We start from the raw sequence: 21,912 nt of genomic DNA on the forward strand, positions 1-21,912 counted from the left end.
AAACACCACACCAAAACCAACCAACCAAAAAACTTCGAGTCAACTTGGGCTTTGTAGGAAAAAGTACTTTCTCCTGCTGGCAAGGTGGCTCTCATGCTAGAAACAAATACACTGGCAGCTTTGCTGCAGATCCAGTATATTTTATGGCTTCAAAGTGTTTCAAAACAAGTATCTGGAAGACATCTACATAATTAACTGTTGTTCAGTGTTGCTCAGCAAAGTCATGTCATCTTTTCAAGATAGAAAGCCTGCAGAGATACAAAGGTTGAACACAGTGGCTGTTTACAGACCCTTATTAAGTGCAAGTGGGACAGCATTTCAGGATCAGCACTCCTGGTCTTTCTCAGAGGGAAAATCGAGGAGTCAGATGCTGGGGAAGTGACCTCAGGAGTACCCAAGCCATGACATACGCAGCACAAGCTCCTTCGTGTTTGCTGCAATGCTGCCCAACCTTTCAGGATACTAAGTCTGCGGACACCAGATTTCATATTTCACATATGGCCATTTCACTGGCTGCAGCCATCAGGATTAAAAAGCTGTCATTCTCCTATCAGCAGGGGAAAAAAAATTCTCAGCAAATCCAAAGCAGGGTAACCCATACCGTGCACTAAGCCATATGTGCTGCAGTGTTCACATCCATTGTACAATCACTTCTGCACTGGGCATTACAGCCTATATTGTAGGGGTTTTTTTACGCTTCTGCTCTAATCTCCAAAATAGACATACAAGGCAGCGTATCTAATTACATTTAAGCTCATTTGCTTTTTTACTGTGAACAGTTAGCTTTAAACACAGCTAAGGCAATATCAGATTAATGATCATGGAAGTCTGCATCACTAGTTCATTACCCTGACAGCTCAGTAGTTTAACACAAAAAGCCACAACAGCAAGATTTTCAATTTGCAAATTAAACACTGACTGATCAACATTCTTGTACATGTTATCATAGGACATTAAAGTTGCTTTCAGTGTGAAATGTTGTATTTAAAATAACAGCTTCATCCAAGAGACAACTGACTACGGCAAACTAATGAGAAAATTTCACTGGAAAAAACTAAGAATATGCAAAAAAAACATTAGTTAATGACAAAGTGTTTACAAGGATGGATTTTGAAGTCATCTTATTGTTACACTGAAAGATTTTCTCCCATAAATACATGACTAGGCACTGACCACGGAACAGGAACTGGTTGAGGCTACCTCCTTACCCCATATGTAACACAAGTGTCCAAAAAGATAAGAACAGATGTTGAAACAGGAAAAAAAGATTCTGCACTATCCCGAAGAGATTAATAGCTACTTACAAGTAGCTTATCCTTTGATTTTCTGAACACTGCTAGAATGGGAGTGACACAGTAAGCATTGCATGGGTGAGCATGACAGGTCTGGCACTTGCAAAGTGTACCTCAGAAGCTAGTGCTGACCTAGGGGCCCACCTTGGGAAACTCCAGTTCTAACCCCAGGATCCTTCATGTGTTTCTTCTCGGTAGTGCTTGGTGACCTGCCCAACAGAAGTGACAAGGAAGGAAATGCCTTGACACGTCCTGAACACTGCACTCTGAGAATTTAATACTGAACTCAAGGTTACACACAGGTATGGCTGAGGCTGACTCAGAGCCTGAAATCCTATACATGACCACTTTTACCACGCATTTTGTTCAGATGATTATCCTATTTTCCTCAAAAAAAAAAAAAAAAAAGCTAAATTGGGACCCCTTAATTCAGTCAGCTGGCACTGGGGCATTTGGCCCAAAGACAGTTTAACTTGCATCCTCCACATTCTGGGTGGATGCCCTACCCTAAAGGGCATTAAGCACAGCTCTCTCCAGCTCACCCTTGGCATCAGGCCACTGCCCAGACAGGAATGCAAAAGCCCAAGCCAGAAGACAAAAGAAGCCTGACTGCTTAGAGCACAGAGCTTGGAAAAAGCTGTCGGGATTATAAATATTTCACACTGGAAAGTGAGCTGATAAACAGGAGCAATCCCTCCTTCCAGCTGAGTACCTTAGGCTACAGAAGTACTTTCCCTCACTGCTGGCTGGGTTTTGGCCCTATCCCACCATGCAGCCAAGAACCCAGGAGGCAACAGGTTCAACACCTGGAAGGATTCCTCAGTATAAACTCACAGCCTGATAACTATGTCACCCCAAAAAACCCAAAAGATATGGGCTCAGTCCTTTCAAGATGAAAAGGGTAACTGAACACATCTTCAAGCAATAAGCCAAGGCTGGCCAGTACTTTTGGCTGAGAGCCACATATGAAATTTCTTGCACAAGCCAAAGCCCTGAGGAGGGCACAGTTGTCCCCAGACAAGAGATGGCAGAACCCTTCCAAGTCGCACTACAAAGCTGGGCACTTAAAATGAGTGGGGTGGCCCTTAACATCACTATTCTGTACTGAAGTTGTTGACAATTCAGGCACCTCTGCACGATTTTAGTTCCTTACCCTACTTACCACAGATTGCTCTAAAACTGCGATAAGAGTTACAAGATCGTATGGGATAAAAATATTGCAACAAAAGCATAGCAGGGATTAAGAAGCCTGTGTTATTCCTTTAAGCAGAACTTTATTATAACTTTAAGCAGAACTTTGACCTTGAACAACCAATCTTGGCTAGAACAAATACATCTGGGAGAGGAAAAACAAGGAATCAAAAATCAGTCAAGGCCTCTCCAGTACCCCAGCGAAGCTAAACAACCTCCAGACCAGACATCCAAGCGTCTGAACACCGATTACCATTCCTCCTTTATCACAGCTATGTGCAAGGGCACGGTTAAACTGAAAGCAGAATGGGATCCAGCAATGCAACTCACAAATTTGCATATAAAGGGACATAAATGCTTTGTTTTCTTTGTGAATGTGAAGTTTCCTACAAAATACTCCACACTAGGAAGGAAGCTATCAAGCACTCTTAAAAGCCTGCCATGTCAAGTGGGAATACAGCGCAACAGCTTTGAAGCTCCAGACAAGACAGACCCAAGCTCCAGACAAGACAGACCCAAGCTCCAGACAAGACAGACCCAAGCTCCAGACAAGACAGACCCAAGCTCCAGACAAGACAGACCCAAGCTCCAGACAAGACAGACCCAAGCTCCAGACAAGACAGACCCAAGCTCCAGACAAGACAGACCCAAGCTCCAGACAAGACAGACCCAAGCTCCAGACAAGACAGACCCAAGCTCCAGACAGGCAATCAGGCTGAGGTGAGTTCCCATTCACTGTTCAGCAGTAGAAGTATTACCAACACAAAAATGTAACAGGTCAGCACAAACAAAATTTCAAAGGTTTTATCAAAAGTTAAAGAATACACAACACCTGTATTTTGCTAATTATTGCTAAGCAACATTAAGGCCAACAGTTTAGCAGAATTCAAAAGGGATTAGGCATTATATAGGTAATAAGAACATCCACAATTACATTAGCTAGGATAAAACAGTTTATAAAAGGATTAAAGGAATACCAAGCCTTGTGGCATGAGTCAGCCACTATATCATAGATAAATTGTTCTTTCTGGTTGTTTTGCTTAGTGTAGAGCAATAGAAACCATGCCTATTGTTCTAGCAACTGTTAGCTAAATCACACCAAGGATTAGTCTACAGAAACCAAAATCAAACTAGATTTCACTTGCTCACGTTCAAGCTTCTCTAGTGAGCTTGTTCAACTGTATATTATATTTATCTCGGAATAAAAGCAACTCAGGCCAAACTTTAGCTGATTTATATTCACAAATGCTTGCAACACATTAAACTAGTATTGAGACATTTAAGTCACAGAAGTTGACGTGAGTCACCCTCAAAGCCAGCTCATCACAACAAAACTCCCAGACTATCACAATGAAACATCTAAGTAAGCAATTCTCTGCTGATTTCAGTAACCAGCTACTACCTGAAGCTAGAGAAAAAACCTGTAACAACAGGCTTGCCTTGCCCTGTCCTAAAATCGATCGACCACAAAACAGAGATCCTCCATTCAGAAGAAGGTTTGTCACCAGCAGTAGGACTACTCACTCCTTTTCTAACAGCTTAACCACTTCGACATCATACCTTGGACTCCAAGCTTCTGGCCCAGTGCTACTGCAATAGAATAAAGATGTATAGAAACCAAATATTTTTAGCACCCTGCCCTCCTTGCATCTACAAAGAGCAGCTTAATTTGCCATTAGCCCCATGAAACAGCGCAGGAATTCAGACAAAGGAGCTATAATTACCAAGTCATCTCCAGCTGAAGTGTCAGCTACCATATGCTCTCTTCAGAAAACCCAGACTACTCATGTGCCTAGTTTATATAGCTCCCTATATCAAGCTTCATTTTGACAAGAGGGTGGTTTTGATTGCACCAGGCCTTTTTGGAACTTTTAGCTGTTAAAAAAGTGAAAGTACACAGATTAAAAAAAAAATAGCCGATCCAAACAGCAGACCAGCCCACTATGAGTAGAGAATTCAAAGAGTTTATCAGGCACTTCAGGTTTCATCCCATACTCCCTTGTTTTTTAAATTAAATATTATTTGCCCATGATAGGTAATATTTGGAAAATGTACCACTCCACTCCCAAGGGTGATCTGTGAACCTTAATCTGTTGATCAGTGTCAGATGAAGTCTCAGAAGCCTTAAGAAGTGTGAAGTCCTGTATCCAAGATTAGCACTTTCAGTGTAAGAACACCTTGAAGGGTCAGAGGGAGATATGAGACAGGTTAAAAGCTTATAAGACAGCATGGTGGGAAAAAAAAACTAACAAGGTATTTTCACCACTGCTCCTTCAGAAAAAGCTACTCTCAAATAAAAAACCTACCACCACTATCTGCATTACATCAAGGACTGCAATTTTTTACTTTAACATTTCAGTACTGCAGAAGATGTCACTCGCCAAGGAAAACTTCCCTTTAATTTGGCAAGGCTTCAGAAGTCCAATCAACTATTAAATGTAACACTGGCTTACTTGCTAGTAGAAAAAGTCAGAAGAGATTTTGCCTATGCTAAAAAATGTGGCTAAGCAGAAATAGCTGGTAAAATGATCAAAGCTTTGAATGAAATAGAGTGCCAAAACAGATCTTCATGACACAAACATGAAATCTGCCTAGTATCCTGACCACTACCAGTAGAGCCAAGTAGCTTTTAAACATGCAGGTAATAAAAAAATACATATATAGTGACTGTTCCTTTATCTGTAGGCTAGGATTTTTTCCTAGAAAAAAAAAAAGGGAAAAAACGCCATAGGAAATTGACCCTACCACCAATTTTCACCACTTACTGCCCTTTGCAGCAAGTAGCAGCTTATGAGTTTTCCACTTAGATTTGAACAAAGGCTTTCACTAGCACTTTTCATAAGTTACTATACAAAGAAAAGCTCAGAAAACAGATATTAGATGAGAGGCAGAAAGCGTACACCTAGTTTTCTGTAGCTTCTCCAAGCACCTGGTGTTCTGCTTAAGATTCAGTGCCTGTAGAAATACCTGTCATACTTGGCAGTTACCAGTATGCTTGTGGCAGCAGGAAACAATTGGCTCAAACTCGGTTGGTTTTATTCAGTCAGGCGTTCTCTGGGGTTTGTTTTCTGTGCCAACACGAAAGAGAATTAAGTGCTCCATAAGGAAAGTAAAAGATTAAAACTTACCAGTTTTACCTACAGAACCACAAAACAGCATGTGCAATCACAATTAGCAAACCACACATGGTAAGATGTCTCAATTCCTCACCACAATAAGCAGCACAAGGACCTAAACCAATCCATGACACAGTTGCAGCTTCTGCAATTTAGCTCTGACATGGAATACAATTCTCATATCTGCTTGCATACAGGTTTTATCTTGCACTGGGTTTTGCTGCTATATTTATATGACTACATCGAACAGCAGGGCTGCAAAATTAAGCACTCCAGTAGCACCTGAATTTACACCACATTCATAAGCCACTTTTTGGGGAATGAATATGCCCTGGGAGGCCAGCGTTCCTCCCCATGGATCTTTCTTCATACAGCAAAAAGGCAGCCAGACACACAGTCATTACAAGAGGAGAACCATCAGGGTTGCATCACTCAAGAATCCCACCGCTGAAAACAGCAACTTCCTATTGTGGTCAAATCAATTCCCTGTATAAACCTCAAGGTGCTCACTGCTCCTGGTTCTTCTGCCAACCTGTCGCCATTTCTCAATCTTAACATTTGCAAGCTATTTTCCTAGAGATATTTAAGTGACTACAGTTGCTAAGACAACCACTTCTTCAACACCAGCACCTCAGCTCATCTATCTTGGGCTTCCCTTCAGTTCACCATGACTTCTAGGAAATCAGCTGCCAGAAACCATCATTTCAAAATCTGGCTTTTTTTTTTTTTTTAAAAAAAAAACTTTCAGTAGCCTTTGAGATCTTCAGTCCTAAGAATCTCAAGTTCCTTTCATAGGAACAGATTTGTTTTAATTATAGCCTCAGAAGTGGTTTCCTGTAAAGCTGGAAGAAGTCCGATAGCTTAGATTCCATGGCACTGAGGCGATGAAGGGGAAGATGCAATCACAGAGGTATACATACAGATCAGGTTTAATGCACACCTATGCTGTCACTTTCAATAACTCGCTGAAGTCTCCTTCTGGTTTGTTTGCTGTTACCAAGAAAAGCAGAGAGTGACTCAATATTTCTTATAATACTCATGAAACTCAGCTAGGCCTTGAAATGCACACCCATATAGGTGTCTTTTTAAAAAAAAAGTATCACAGAACTTCCACAGAGAAGTTAGTAAGTGGCTAATCCCCACAGCTATATGCATGTTTTAACTAAGTGAGGCTTAAGCTGTCAGACTCTCCTGCCTTGGCAGCCATGAAACCTGGTGGCCAATTCAGCTGATTTCTGCAAGCAGCTAAGACCTCAGAGGATGTAATACAGTTTCTAGGAGTTTCATAACAGTAAAAGTAGGGCAATAAGACCCTGCATAGCACTCTCCCCCTCCAATCCCTCTGTCAGACGCAGAAAAGAAGGCATCACAACAAGATATTTGATCACAATTTACATCTTGTAAAATATGGGATAAGCCAACTGAAACAGTTAAGCCAGGTTGGGTTAAGTTCTACCACCAACAGAGCTACAAGCATCTTTGTACCATAACAGCATCTTCATGGCCATCGCTGCTGTGACTTACAGATTTACAGCTGCAACTGTACCAGCTTAGCATCTGTTAGCGTGGATACTGGTAGTAGTCAAACCATGGCAACGTGGGATTAAGCATGGGCTGCAAAACCAACTCATAAGCTGGGTCAATTCACAACTGGTGTTAAATATCACGCTGTCGCTACCAGACCACTGCTGTGCTTGAGACAGGTCAAATGTGCCACTGCTGCAATGCAGACACACTTAAACACTATAAAATGATCTTAACGGTTTAGTATTGCGAACCTTGGTGGTTTGCCACAGTTGACACAGTGTCATTGGAGAAAGCCCTGAGTATTCCCTTCACCACATCTATTAATACAAGGTTAACAAAACTAGAGCAGGAAAAGACTTTATATTCCACCTGGAACTCAAACTCTACACAGCAATCACATTAAGCTGTGACCAAACGTTATTTTAGCAAGTATTATACAACAGCATTTATCAATGCATTTGTAATTAAAGCAAAGAAGCCTCCAGCAGTTAGAAACACCAGCTTTCCTTATACAAGGAAAGGTACCTGCAGGTCAGTTGTGCTGTAGTTTTCTATTTAAAGTGCTTGCTAAGTGTAGAATTTGGCTTTCCGCCCATGTGTTTCAAGCTCAGTGTTGTGGCATAGCCTGAGTAATTGCACTTGGGGTGACAAGCACAACAGAACTTGGAGGCATATCAGTAACATACTCTAAACCTCATCTTAACTTACTAGAACCAAATCTTGCCCTGTGAATGCACCAGCTCCACGAAGCACCACACCAGGCTGTTTCCCTGCCCCTGCTGTGGGGCTGCGAGCCATTTCACACTTCCACACTTGACATCAAATCCCACATGTCGGTTTCACTACGCTGAGAGGCTTTATTGTGAACCTAGTCTTCAAAGCACAGGAGAGAAGACCTGGGGTGGCTGTACTAGAAGAACACAGGAGCTGGAACAATTAAGAAAGTACAAGAAAGAAATCCCAAAGGTGGGAGGTAAAGAAATTGGGTAGCTCTGAAGTCAGTGCAGATTCCACTGACATTTCAAACGATAAGGCAGACAAGGCATAGCTTTACCTCCCCCAACAAGAAGTTTACCCAGATTCTCCCTGATGCACTCTTTCTGAGAATTATTTGTGAAGCCTGCATAGCATACGTCTCCCCCAGCAAGCCTACATACCCAGGTCCTGACTTGATGGCTTTCTCTTCAACACCAGGAATGTCCTCCTCCTCCCCCAGGTTAAATTACACAACCCCAGCTTTATTTTTTGCTCATAGAGAACTGCTGCAGCTGCCTCACGGACAAAGTCTGTGCAGAGGAGTGTGACTTGTCAGTACATCAGGATCTGTGCTGGGGCGCTTCAGGAAACCGCTCAGTTTTTTTTTGGTTTTTTTTTTTTTTTGTTTTTTTTTTTTTTTTAAAGTAACAGGAATAAGCAGAAGTCCTTATTTCAAAAATCTCTTTGCTTTTGTGCTTAAGCAGCCTGAAAGCTATTCATTTGACAATTTCTTCAGCTATTCCAGATTTAAGTACTGTACTTGTAAACATACAAGTTGAATTTGTTTTGGAAGAAAGCTTTCCCATGTGCTATTTATAAAAATCAAAATGCTTCCTACCTACAGTTTTAGTCAACTATGCTATTATAAGATATACCCGTTTTATGTAAAAATGTTAATTTATCCAGGATCATGAATATGAACCCATTACAGATAAAACTTTTACTCCCAATCCTGTTCACTAAATTATATACTGCCTCTTATGTTGTCAAAGAACATTTTGGCCCTACCTTACATTCAAAGCTGCACAAAGCCCCCATACTTCTACATGACTCTTCCAATCCTAGCCCTGTGTCCTTCAGATGAGTACCTCTTACATCCACTAGTAGATCTAGAACAATGCATTGCATTGGCTCTTTCATCCTGTTTGTGTAGCATCCACAGACTATTCTCGACAAGTGCCACGCTTCACCCACACAAAGGGCCTAACAGATGATGAATTCTGGATTGTACATCCCTTTCACCCAGTCTAACATCAGATCATAGCAATTCACATCCAGAGTAAGTGTGACACAACAATATCTAATAGCTTTACCAAACAAAGCTCAACTAAAAACATACCGAAGAAAGCTTGTTGGCTGCTATCTAGCAGAAGACAGTATTTGGTTGGACATAGGAGCATTTAGCAACAGGCACAAACCTTTCTTGGAAGGAAGAAGCTGATTTCACACAACCCTCTTATTTCAAGTTGACTGTATCTAGTTATTAATCTGCAAATGAAAATCCAAATTCGACACACCACCCAAGGATTAATAGTAGGCTTTAGGCGCTGCCTAAATTTTCTCATCCTCAGTTCTGCATTACTACATTTGCACAAGTTATGCATCACATCATAATCTAACAAGACTGAAGTCTCTTCCAAGCACAGGGACTCTCCATTGTCGTCATTATCATCATCCTCCTCTTCAGCCATAACACACCATCTTCATAATATTTTTTTAATAAAAAGATTCAGAATAGAGTTTAGATTACAACAATGCAAAAAAAAACCCCTCACTATTCATACAGAGTTTGTTCCAGGGAACATATTGTATCTATTACGCTTTCTGGAGTACAGAAGTCACTGCTCTATGCTTAACAAAACCGAAGACAAGCCCCAAAATTTATACCCCCTCTATGAGCTAATGCATGCTGAACAAAACAGCTAGGAGATCATAAATAAATTGGTGCATGCAAGAGTTAAAGATACAGAACTGATGCAGCCGTCCAACACCTCAAGAGTTTCTTTCTATCCATTAAACTCCATCCAGAGCTTTGCTAGATTTGAAGTACAACTCACAGGCTCTCCCTAGCATCACCAGCAACCTTACTTTTGTTTTAATAGCAGAAACTAGCCATTTTAGAAGTGTTGGTTAGGAGCAGGCAGATCAAAAACACTTCACTGCTCTCTTGGAAGTAGGTGAAAGTCATATACACGCTCAGCAAAGCCAATAGCTGCAGAGGGGAAGATGAAACAGAACAAGCCTGAGACACCAGGAGCTTTAATCAGGTCACATGTGGTGACCTTACGTCAGTCCTCAGTCATGCCTCAAAGTACAATCAGTTCACTACAGGAAAAGAGATGGAGGAAGAGGGAGACACCTGAGATAGGCTTGGATTACCTGAGACCAAGACAGATGAAGATGTCTGGTCGCATCATGATGAAAGGTTTTCTGTGGCCAAGCATATTACAGCCTCCATGCCTCTGCCATTGCATAGAGCTGACCCCACAGTATGTGGCACTACCTACCTACCTGGACAGCAAGCAAGATCTCAAGTATGGGGCATGTGCTGGAGTATCCCTATGTGACATTTCACTGCACCCCCATGAGGCCTGGGAACAGGCAATGACATTCTTTGGTATAGTTACTCACAATCCTTACCCCAATCTGACCTGATCCACCATTTAACAGCAAGTCTAGACCTCCCAGCAGGCAGCTCTACCTGGTTAAGGTAGGCAGCACATTCCTACAGCAGCCAGCCTAGCTGTGGTCTCCATGGACATTACTATTAAGCAGCACAGCTTTCCACAGCTTTTGTTGATTGCCAGCATGTTACTTAGTTGTCCCTTGCAAGCAAAATATAGTCCCTGGTTGAAGAGCCCAAGCATAAGCACACCACTCACACCAGACACATGAACCAAAGTGAACAACTAAATTCACAGTAAGAATGGGATAAGCCTACAACTTGGATAAAATTTAATGACGATTTGTCCCAGTCGAACATTAAGGGGGCTACTTCAAATGAGTGAAATCCAAGTACCACCTCTAATAGCACTAGAAGCCAGATTTACTCCATAACATCCAGAAGAAAGTGGCCAAGACCAGCAGCCTTCTTATCCCATCCATCCTTAGTAGCAGCCAATACAACTGCAAACCTCTTTCTAACTGGAGAATAGCCATGGATGGTATGGGTTCAAGACCATGAAATTTGCTATTACTGCCATTTAAAATAGATCTCCACAATGATCCACATACGCTGGTGTTTATTTCCTGATGAGTCTGCTCATAATCACGTGAAGGTCAGAACAAACTTCAGCATTAACACATTTTCAAAAATAATCCAGCCAGTTCCAAAAATGTAAAAGCCCAAAAGGTTCAAAAGTCTACTCCATCTATCCAGCTTCTCCCAGTAGTGCCACTATTTCTATATTTCAGGCCAAAGGCAGCTAAGCTTCTTCCACACAAATGAAAGACTGCTCCCAGCAGAAAAACAAAACAAAAAAAAAAACCAAACCACAGTTAAATTTCACAGAAAGCATATTAGCCAAATTTTGATGCACATAAGCCTTCAGGTTTCTGGCAGACACTGAGAAATGGAAATCGTTCCATATGTTGATCTCAAAACTTTCATTTTTACATGCTCCAATGGAGACCATACAGCAATATAAAATGCCTAGTTTCATTTAGAAGTTCACTGGTCTTTCAAAAAAGAAGTGACAACAGGTCCTCTGCGGAGAATTGTTTAAACAAGACTACAGTTGTCTCAAGAAACAGCCACTTGACACTTACAAAATTATACAAGAGAAGAAATGTTACCATCATCCACTGAATTTGAACACTAAGTATTCAACAAGAGTTGAGTCTCAATGCTTTTTTGCTTGGCATTTTGAGTAACATAGCCCCAACAACAACAAAAAAAAAGGTTAGGCAGAGATCCCACTGAAGTTGCAATATCATTAAGACCAGGCAAGGCCTTTTCTTTCCACCTTAACCAAGAAGTGGCATGCCCCTTCATCTGAAACATTGGGGTATGGCATTTTGTTACCACATGAATGACAAATTAGAAGGGATTTAGATAATAGCTACAAGACACTTAAAAGGTACAGAAGAGACATTAGCCTCTCAAGTTATACTACTTAATGCACCACTGAAAGGTATTCAGCTGCTAAATCTGGGTATGGTTACTATTCTGCAAGAGGAGTAATCGGGAGCACTGAGATGAAATTCAGTTTTCTTCAATACATTATAAGAGCCCATTCTTTTAATAAAGGTGAGTGCTTTTACAGATAGTTATTCTAGCCAAGATAAGCAAACACTTGCACACCAGTGTAGTTTACATCCATGAATTAGAGGCTTATACAAGCAGACTTGACACAAGAACAAATGCGTCTCCACAGAATGTATTTAAGTCAAAGCTACCCCACTGCATGGCTTTTGTTTTGATAAGACCAAAGAGGGTGCTGCAAAAGAGAATATTTTTTCAGCCTTTGCCTAGGTCTGATAGCAAAAGATTTCCAGCTCCAGAGATGTTTATGGATTAATTTAAAAACAAGAATTTTTGCACAATGGGCAAGTGCTTATTGCACAAGACTGACTCAAGTGGCACAACTAGCTAAACATTGGTCTTTACACTCTTCCAATACTTTGGCAAAGGGATTTGCTTCTTAACCCCTCCAAATATTTTGCTACGGTGAACATTAAAACATATGTTTTAAATACTTTAACTAGGATACATATCTTAACTAGGTGAAGAGTCACATAGCTATTGCAAACATATCCCTACTACCATCAACTTAAGTTTCATCTCCCAAGCAAAAGCCTTTTACCTGAATTTCTAAATTACTTGTATAATTTTAAGACAACAAAACAGACCAATAGGAACACATCATGTCACGCTTTTAGTACTAAAACCTTAAGCAGGTAAGACACAGCCGGCCTGCCAGGCAGCCTTCTCTTTGTTAATCACAAATACTAACGATACCCGAAAGAGTCACCCACTTGACACAGTCTCTTTACATTCCCCTTGTCCTCTAGGTGATAGCCTCAGAAAAAAAAAAAAAAAAAAAATCCAGGAAGTTTTACAGTCACACTTCTTAAAGTCAAGCAAGATTCCAAAATATCCTACATGTAACCCAATTCAGCAGCTTTACCACTTTTCTCCTATTTGTAGGCCACTTTGGGCAAATATTTATGTACGTTAAATATTTCAGAAGATGTGGAGATAGGCAATCAACCAATTTGGCTCATCCTGGCTATTTGCGCTTCAGGGGAGCGTACACAATGCCAAAGTTATTACTATTAAACTGGCCTGGTGGAACGAGACATTCTCACTAAGTTACTACTGCAAAAGCTTAGTAAGATCAACCACAATTCCTCTAACACTTAATGCTGGGTAAAACACTAAGGTTTTAAAAATGAAGTAGCACTCTGGAAATGGTAAGCTAATTTTGTGCACGTTCATTTGTGTATGCACACATCTGCAGCCCAAATTATAAGAGGACCTGCTATATAATGAGTCAAGTGACCTCTAGTCCATCCGCACTGCAGTCCATCTGTAACTCCGCTACATTCCCAACTTTAACTCAGTTACACTTTAAGTTCAACATAAGATCTCCACTGGTTTTAGTCCATACTATTCCCTACTATGAACACCTGATGATGGACATAAACTACACAGCCAAACTGCATGTCAGAGATCAGAGTAAAGGTTGTGCAAGCAGTTTTTTTCTGGCATTTCTTACCCCCTAGATGCAAAATGAGTATCATGCAGTAGACCTAAAGTGCTATTAAAGAGAAGATACCCAGCATGAATATATTAGTATGTAAAATAGCAGGCAGTGTAAGCGTGTATTCAGAAACAGTAAGGTAAAAACATGTTTGAGTTCTTGAGAAGTTACTGATGTGGTCCCCCACACTCCGACACTGGCATAACATCACTGCAATGCTGGAGATCTTAAGGATTTACCAAGTGAACAAAAAAATTAAAGAACACCCTTCTAACACTACAGAATCAAAAACTTTGACTAATTCCTATAATATGAACCAGATCTAAAGCTATCCACATACTTTTAGTTATTACCTCTTGAACAGACAGGCAAGAAACTTCAGGAGACACAGTTCTTTGCATTATTATCCAAGAAAAAGCCTCATGTTGTATTTTACCTTATCCAAGGATTATTCTGTGCAAACTCATGGAAATAGAGCCAAACAAGAGAAAAATTATGCAAACTGACAGTGCTCAACCTTTCCAAATGGAAAGCTTTCCATTTTTATACTAATGGCAGAGGTGGGCTGTGCTACAGCTCTCTTCCTGCCATACAATGGGACCTAATTGCACATGCTCTTCTATTTCCAAGCAGTATCAGAACTGGAAATCACTATCTTAGCACACACAATAACCCTACCTAGAACAGAGCAGCCCTAGGGAAAGGACTGGGAGCTGGCTATCACCATTACCTTGCTCATTGCCTCCTGAGGATATGCAGCTTTCCAAAACAGGCTACAGGCTGGCTGAGTTGTCTGGGGGGTTCTGCGGGGCACACAGAGGTAGCCATCCAAAAAACACTATATGCAACAGTAGAGTGAGGGTCAATCAGGTATTCCTCAGGCCTGACAGCTAGAGATCATAACAGCGCTTATCTACATCAGGAAAAAATTCTTGCTTCCCTGCCTAAGGACAGCTTGGCAGCTCTTTTGCTTTGGAGATAGCCTGCTCTTCAGACCCAGGGCATGCAACTCCAGACTCTATTCCCTTGCAGTTCCATATCCTTTTTGCTTCATCAAACCTCTGCTTATTAGCATCAGTCATACTTAAAGGCAACAAAAATAGAAGATTAGGTACACTGAGAAAAAAGCTCTCTAGCACCTTGCAACACAGGCCTGCAGAAGGCAGCTTTTGTGCTAAGAGTACCACACTTTTTTCCTTGGCACCAAGGAATATTTTTGTGAAGTTAACTGTTCTACCAGTTACATAATATTAAGTGCTTAAGAAACTTCTATTTGCCTAATTTTAAGCTTTCTGGGAAGTAGTCTCTTTTACCAAACTTTTAAACATGGTGCTCATTCTTGCCATCAGTTATCTGTAAGTAACTTCCATATTGAGTTCCTGCTCTGAAAAAAAAATATTATTCCCACACATTGCAAATTGCTTTGAAATCAAAACAGATCACTTGAAAGAAGATGAGATCCAACAGTACAGAACTCTAAACAGCACATGGTTAATGAGTTACAAGAAGCAAGGAAAACAATGCCTTGACAAGTATTTAGCCCCCAAATTACTTGAGAAAAAACAAAGCATAATGCTTGGGGTTTCCCCCCCTCCACCTTATGCGCTAAGACTTGCTCTATAAGGAGCAAAAATAATTTATGAAATAAATTGCCTTAAGAACTATCAAATCACAACTCTAACAATGCAGTTAATTTTTCTTGTTTCCTTTCATGCTAGGTGTATTCATTTTCATCTACCCAGCCTAAATCACCTCTGAAGGAGCTTTTAATATTGACTCTTGCTCTACATTAAACATGCTTCTTGACACAGCATACTTGGTCAAACTGTGCTTCTGGGCAGTGCTATGTGTTTAATAATGAAGTTTCTATTTGTATAATTTCTCACTTGCACCTTCCCTGGAAGGCTGGCTCCCAGCACAAGAATACCATTCTACTAAAAAAAATGAGCAGAATTTCCTTTTTTAAAGAGTAATCAAAAGCTGTGATGCTAAGGTGCAATTGAGCCAAACACACAGAGCTTTGAGTAAGCCATCAAGAAGCACCTTCTAATAGTTCTGCAAGTATCCTGAAAATATCGCTTCATCAAAACAACAGGCAGAGGTTTATCAGCCTCCAAGCTCTGCAGGCCCAAGCATCACAGAAAGATGCCGGATTTCAAGGCAGGCATACCAATCAACGGTCAACGGAGATGGTAAAAGTTTCACCATGCACAACCCTCAGCCATTGAAATCTCTCCCAACTAGCACCTATCATCACCAGGTTACAGCTGAATAAGTGGGGACCACCACAACAGAGGTTAAGCATCAACTGTCAAAATTAAAGGTGAAGAAGTTCTCCTGCCATGTAGCAAAGAACCCTCTCAGCTGAATGGAAGATCCCTATGGCATAAAGGTGGCATCACCAATTAACTGCTTGCACATAGTTCAACAGACTACATCACAGTAGTGATGGTTTTCTACTGCTCAGGCACTGCCTGTAAAACCAGGAAAACACATTCCCATCACTTCCAGAGCAATTCAAAACTAACATATAGCCCAGTGGTATCTGATCTAAAGACCTGTCTTATCACACCATATCCTTCCCAGCTGACCCAAGAAAGAAGCAATTCGCACTATCTATGACCTGGACATGAAGCACTTCATTCTTAGAAAAAACTTCTATTGCTCAAAAAAACATAATAACTGAATCAGCTGTGAGCAAATCAACATCATAGACACACAAGGTCTACCCACCTTTCCCCCTTAAACAAACGCTGAATGAGCCAGGGACTAAAAATCAAGTTCATTCATCAAATACCTGTGGCCCAACAGAATGTATTCTGCCAGAAACTTCAGTCAAACTGGCAATTTCTTCCTGACGGCAGCTGAGGGATACATATTTGCTCTTATCAGTGGACCTCCCGGAGGACAACATCACTGACCCTAAGCTACTTTTGTGTCGCCAGCAAGGAATGAGAAGTAACCAGCACACGAAATAGCTCAACTCCTTCCTTGAGAGTGGTAATCTGGAATTTAAGCAAAGAGTTGCCCAAAACATTATTCCCGGTCATACTGAATAGCTATGTAAAGTCAACAGATAAGGCAAAAATTGACGGGGACGAGGACAGCCATGCAGAAACACCTGGACTCGTGACAACCTCCATTGTAGAAGTGCACCTTTAGCCAACTGCAGGGAGCAGGGGGGCTGCGGTTCAGGATTGCTCCTGTCTTTTGCTGATACAAGCTGCTCTTCACAGAGTGGTTGCTTCTGAAGGCTGCTGCCTTTTCCACCTAGCTAGGGGGTCCTAAACCATGAAGTGCTACAGCAGATCTGAGCACGCTGTATTAGTTGATAAAATATGCTGAGATGCTTTACTTGAGTTTTTACAAGGTCCCTGACTTTATTATAATCAGCATCAAGGTACTGATAACCTACTATTTAAACAAACATTCAGGAGGACGTGTTTTCTGCTTCAATTTATCAAGTGCTAGAGTTACAGGATTAGCAACTGAAACCAAAATCTGTTGAAATGTTGAACCAGCTTTTAACAGCAGTAGCTCCTGTCAAGGAGGTGCAAAGAGAGCACTTTCCTCATTTCAGTTTATTCAGCTAGTTCAACAGCCCAGAGAGAAAGGTCATATTTCTCCAAGAATAAACAAGGTGCCAAAAGCTGATGTTACCAGCTCCAAGAGCACAAATCAAGCGTTTGTATTCCCAATCAACCATCACTAACACTTTCTTTATTAAGGTCACACTAAACACAGGTTTTCCTCAAAATATTTATACTTGAGCTTAACTAGAAGCCCTCGCACTTCCCTTCCAGTTCCTACACTCAAACCACACCTCAAGTGGAAGAGAACTCCCAAACTCACATCACCACAAAAGTTTAAAGAAGTTACACCCTGTAATAGTATATTTCTAACCCTCCTTACATCGTCTTAGGAAACTAAAAAGATGAAACAAGATGAAGCTAGATATTTCATCAAGCCAAGAAATCTGAAAAATAGATCAGATGCCAATCTTAACTAGTGCTCACCTCGTGTATACTACGAATCTATCACAGAAGTCACCTCACCAAATAAAGTTTAGGGTATTAATCTTATCTCCAAACAATTCAGTAAGCCAAGTCTAACGTATCTGAAGGTTTGCCTGAAGGCCCAATACAAAGAAAGCCAAGGAAAATCACTTCTCAGGACAACAGGACTCCTTTTCGCTAGGGACTGAATGAGGATCTAAGACCACTTTTTCCAGTGGCTGAGAGTTTAGGAAGCATAACCAAAAATCAACGTTACCAAAACAAGAACACCACCATACACTGCTCCTCATGGAGGAAAGACGAGACAGAAATGACATATGACAGACTCCAGCCATGCCACTTGAAGGGAGTGCCTCTGCTGTGGAGAGGTGAAGGCATCATGAGACCTTAGTCTCCCACTCACAAAGCAAGTATCACAGGATTGGTCAGAAGAATTTAGAAGAAAGGCACGACATTTCCAGGACATCAAATACCAAAAAAAGGTATCTCATTCATAATACTGAGGTAAGGCAACCTAAACTAAACTAAACTAATACTGAGGTAAGGCAACCTAAACTAAACTAAACTAATACTGAGGTAAGGCAACCTAAACTAAACTAAACTAATACTGAGGTAAGGCAACCTAAACTAAACAAACTAAATCTACACTGGTTAAGACACATCCCCATATTATTTCACAGACTGCTTCATCTTCTTTCCAGGAACAATTACAAATACACAGTCCAGAGAGGTCCCCAACCAAACAAAAATATTTTGACCCATTATGATTTCTTTGAAAAAAATGGATGAGTAATATAAGTGCAGGAAGAGGTCGCCAAACCATCTGGATGTAAAAATGACCCAGTTACCAACCAAAGGCTACAGCGACTTCCTGAATAAGTAATAATGGAGGTGAGTCTAAGAATATACCTATCACACCTACATGAGTAAGCCAGCCAACTCATTACAAAAGGCAAGCCTTGTGCCAAAGCCTTCCCTTCCTTCAAAACAACGAGGCCAAACTGAACGTGACTCAAATGTATTATTCCCCAAGCTACAGGTTATTTTGGGTTTTGTGGAACAAAGCTCTTAAACCTTGACCCAGAGAGGCCAAGAGGCATTGAAGATGCACGTTAGCCAAGCAAAGAGATCATCCGAAGATTTTTTTCAGTTTGACAGAAGCCAAAGGGCATGAAATGGGAGATGCAGGAGCCACTACTAAAATGGTTAACTCCTGGGAGAAGTGAGCTGAAGGGGACAATACTTCGCCAGAGACGAAGCAGACATTAAGTGCAAAGGTGTATGCCCAATGCAACCTAACTTTTGCAGGCACCAAGGGGCTTTAATTGCTTCTCTTGAGATAAACATGCAATTCCTTCTCCAGTTGTTTTGAGAATTTAAGTCTGCTCCCTTCAGTTCCTTTCTGGGATGGCAGTGCCAGATTTCTTGCTTACTGCATTTACAAGAGGGGAAATAACAACCACAAAAGTTTTTTTGTATTAGCAGGAAGGTTGAGAGAGGAATTGAAAGCATCTATCTATCTTCACCAATTACGTATTGTTGTAGCCCTTTGAAGGCTGCCCTCTAAAAGTTTGGAGAAAAGGAAAAAGAAATGGTGAAAGGGGGGGGGGGGGGGAATAAACATGGAAAACAGTCCTGAAGCCCATGAAGTTTTGAGGAAAACAGAGCCTTTATCCGGAATTAGTCACCCCGCACAGGATGCTCCCGTGCGAGGAGCGAAGCAATCGAGGTAAGGCTGGGAAGCCCCTTACTTTGAAATAAATACACACAGACCAGAGCCCAAATGGACAACCTGGGGTGGAAGGGAATAGTTCGCACCCTGCCACGAGGCGCACGCCTTCCTTTGGGGTTAAAACGGGAAAATAACAGCGAAGGCCCCGGCGCGGCCCCCTCTGCCCACAGCGCATCCCGGGGGGAGACGGAAGGTCCCGCAGGCCCCGTCCCCACGCCGCCGGGCGGCCGAGCCTCCCCATACCCCCTCGCAGGCCGCGACCCCCTCCTGCCGCCCCACCGAGCCCGACAAAGAGGCCCACGGCAGGCGGAGGGGAGGGGAGAGGAAGAAGGGGGGTGGGGGTGTGCAGGCCCCGGCGGCGGCTCCTCGGGACCACCGCGCCGCCGGGAGGCCCAAAGGGTCGGCGGGTCGGTGTGTCGCCCGTACCTTGAAGTAGCCACCCTCGTAGAGGGTGTTGGGGGGCCCGAAGATCGCCACCTCCCAGTTGTAGAGGTCGGACTCGTCGACCAGGGTGATGCGGAAGCCCTCCACCGGCTCCTCCTGCAGCGACTTCAGCTCCAGCATCAGCGCCTTCTGCGAGCTGCTCATCTGCTGCTGGGCCATGGCGCGGCCCACGCCCCCCCCCCCGCCGCCGCCGCGCCGCGCTCCCGCTGCTGCTACTGCCGCTACTGCTACTGCCGCTGCCGCGCTGCCCCGCGGGCCCCCGCCCCTCCCCGCGCTGACGGCCGCCGCCGCCGCCGCCACTTCCTTTTGTGACGGCGCCCGCTCGCCGCTGACCTCAGCGCGCCGCGCCGCGCCCCGCCCCGCCGCACGGCCAACCACGCCCCGCCGCACGGCCGGCCACGCCCCGCCGCGCGCCACGCCCCTACCGGCGCGCTTAAAGGAGCAGCGCTCCCCACCCACAGCGCTGGTGGGGTGAGTGGGCGAGCGAGGCGCTGTGCCCCGTCGGTTTTCCACCGCCCTCCGCGCCTGGCGCGGAGAGGGTGAGGGGTGTCAGGGGTCAGTACGGCGGGGCAGGGCCGGCCCACGCTGCTGCGCTGACAGGCGCTCACGGTCACAACAGAGCCGTTTTTGTACAAAGAATTGTTTCTGAGCAGCAACTTCGCGTGACCCAGCAACCCCTAAAAACCCTGCAGCGACCCCCAGGCAGCAGCAGGAGACGGGCAGGCAGTTACACACGCACTTCCCTCCCACGGGGTTTTTCTTTCACGTGGGTCCAGGGATGTGCGAGGCGCTACAGGCAGAAAATGCAGTTTCGAGCCTTCCTCCCATTCCCAGGCATGGCTAAGGGAGAAAAACGCGTGCAGAGGTGGCGAGGTGCACCGACCTGAGAACCTGAGCAGCGCCCATCCCTTAGCGAGTCCATAACAAATAACACAAATATTATTCGTTATAAAAATAAATTAAGAAAAATAATAAAGCTATTATCCAGGAAGAGGATAGACAGCGTAGCACAACCCCAGGTGGTGCAAATCTGGGTTTCACCATGCAGACACTTGAGAAACACCCGCCATGGACGTGCTTGCAAACTGGACACCTGATCTCAGCCAGGAGGGGAGAGAGAATAACGACGTAACAGCCCTGATGGAGAAAAGCTGATGCCTATTTCTTGAATTAAAGAATTAACGTGGCTTTAATAGGAATAATTTAAATAACTAAATAGATGGGTTCTAAATTATTTGTAGTGTCTCCCCCAAAATGTCAGAGTTATTTGAAGGAAACCACTGCTGTCTACAGACTTGCAGTCAAATGAAAATTGGGGATGAATAAAAGTGAAAATCATGTAACTAATGCCTTAAGATAAACCTATGGCATTGGGTCACATGGAGTCCAGGGATGACATGGTAAAAGACTCTGAGATGCTGCTGTATAGAGAGGGATTGAGGAGTGTTTACTTTAGAGATTAATTGAATGAACAAAGCGATCAAAGGCAGCAAGAACAAGGGGAGTGTCAACAGGGACTGTCCAGAAGGTAGGGAGCGATAACATATTATATTATTATTTCGTTAGACTGTGGGACTCACTGCTGCAGGATGTCACTCCATCCAACTACTTGGTGATGTTCAGAGGGGCAGGACATTTAATTAGACAGTAACAAGAGTACCACAGTTACCATGTAGAAAGGAATGGGATTCTTTGGACGCCTCGTGTTTGGGATATCTTAACTCATTTCTGCTTGGCATTTCCTTCATCCTTCTGCACGTGGCAGTGCTTAGTCCACCTGGCAGATGCTCCTGCTCCGTGGACAAACAGGTTGGATGATGTGTCCCACCACCCCTACATCCTTATGTAGCTTTGACCTTCTCTCTTGCCTCCATCACCTCTCACTGCTTTCCCATCCCAAGGACAACCCGGTGGGAATGGGTGACCATTAGACCGATCTCCTGCCTTTTCCCAAGCCACGGACTTTCCCAAAGGCACGGGACCAACAGCAGGGGCTCCCTGCATTGGTGAGGGATCATGTGGCTGGGGCAGCCTGCACTACAGATGGACCTTGAAGTCTCTGCCTGGCACTTGGCAGCCACTGCTCTTTCTCCAGACCCTCGCCCAGGGAGGAGAGCAGGACGCAGATGGTTT

At 43.1% G+C, this 21,912-nt stretch overlaps 1 protein-coding gene across 1 annotated transcript in view; it reads right to left on the reverse strand.

Annotated features, from left to right (window-relative positions):
• Window positions 1-20,005, reverse strand: part of UBE2R2 (ubiquitin conjugating enzyme E2 R2) — a 53,656-nt gene extending 33,651 nt beyond the window's left edge. The window contains exon 1 of the mRNA XM_082497606.1: window positions 19,762-20,005. Coding sequence (XP_082353732.1) covers window positions 19,762-19,938 — 177 coding nt within the window. The 5' untranslated portion in view covers window positions 19,939-20,005. The remainder of the gene's footprint in view (window positions 1-19,761) is intronic.
• Between the last annotated feature and the right edge of the window lie 1,907 nt (window positions 20,006-21,912).

Source organism: Vanellus vanellus (assembly GCF_965231255.1).
Source record: "Vanellus vanellus genome assembly, chromosome: Z".
Lineage (NCBI taxonomy): Eukaryota > Metazoa > Chordata > Aves > Charadriiformes > Charadriidae > Vanellus > Vanellus vanellus.